This window comes from Phaethon lepturus, unplaced genomic scaffold, assembly GCF_000687285.1.
Source record: "Phaethon lepturus isolate BGI_N335 unplaced genomic scaffold, ASM68728v1 scaffold31857, whole genome shotgun sequence".
In the NCBI taxonomy this organism is placed as follows: domain Eukaryota; kingdom Metazoa; phylum Chordata; class Aves; order Phaethontiformes; family Phaethontidae; genus Phaethon; species Phaethon lepturus.
In genome coordinates this window covers 3,267-4,099 of record NW_010551655.1, presented here as the reverse complement: position 1 = coordinate 4,099, position 833 = coordinate 3,267, and the positions used below count along the sequence as shown (strand labels likewise).

Here is an 833-nt window from a genome sequence, read left to right as displayed (position 1 = left end):
ACCCCCCCCCCCCATCCCTATACCAGGAAGGGACTCTGCACCCTGCAAGAGGCACGGGCACCACGTGGCAGCCCCTGGCCCCCCTTCCTGCTCCTCACCCACCTCTCAGCAGCTGTCTGGCTCCCGTGCACCGAGGGATGCCCAGTGGGGCCGGTCGAGCCCACGCGTCCACAACAGCATCTCTCTCTTTTGCGCCTGGATGGACAGACAGAAATTCTCCCTCCCCCAAGGGTCCACCTTCAGCCAGGTGCCAGCTCCTGCCTCCAGCTCGTGGCCACCGTCGGTGGGTTTTTATACATAAATAGAGCTCCCAAATTTAAATAGATTCTTTTTTTCTGTACAGCAAGTCTCTAAAGTGAGTGAAAAGCCAAAGGAACGGCCGAGCCCGGGCCCGGCCCAGCTCTGCCATCCAGGAGGTAGTTTTGCCTGAGTCTTGTAACACTGCTGGCAGGGGGTAGGAGAAGGGGCCGGAGGGGAAGAGGGTCCCACTGGCAGGACACCCCCCCCGGCCCCTAAACGGAGCTCTCATCCAGCTTCTCCACCAGTTGTGTGTGTTTCCGCTTCTCCAGGATCTTGCTGAGCTCCTCAGTGAAGGATGCACTGTAGAGCGGTGAGGCCAGCGGCTCCTCCTGCTGCTGCAGCAGCATGTAGCTGTTGCCGTTCATCTTGCGGAGGACGCTGGGCAGAGCCCCTACGCCATTGGTGAGCTCAGCCGGCAGCGGTGGTGGTGGCGGCAGCGGGGGCATCTCAGCCGGCAGCTCCTTGACCGGGGAGGTGGCAGCTGTGGGTGCCTCGCCAGGGATGATCCGCAGGCAGCCATCAGGATAGGCAAG

The 833-nt window shown here is 61.8% G+C and overlaps 1 protein-coding gene across 1 annotated transcript in view; it reads right to left on the bottom strand.

Moving 5' to 3' along the window:
* Nucleotides 1-512: 512 nt before the first annotated feature.
* The window catches only part of SEMA4G (sema domain, immunoglobulin domain (Ig), transmembrane domain (TM) and short cytoplasmic domain, (semaphorin) 4G), a gene marked incomplete at its 5' end in the record, with an annotated part of 3,497 nt that continues 3,176 nt past the window's right edge, over nt 513-833 (bottom strand). The window contains one exon of the mRNA XM_010290986.1: nt 513-829. Within this exon, the coding sequence (XP_010289288.1) occupies nt 513-829 (317 nt within the window). The remainder of the gene's footprint in view (nt 830-833) is intronic.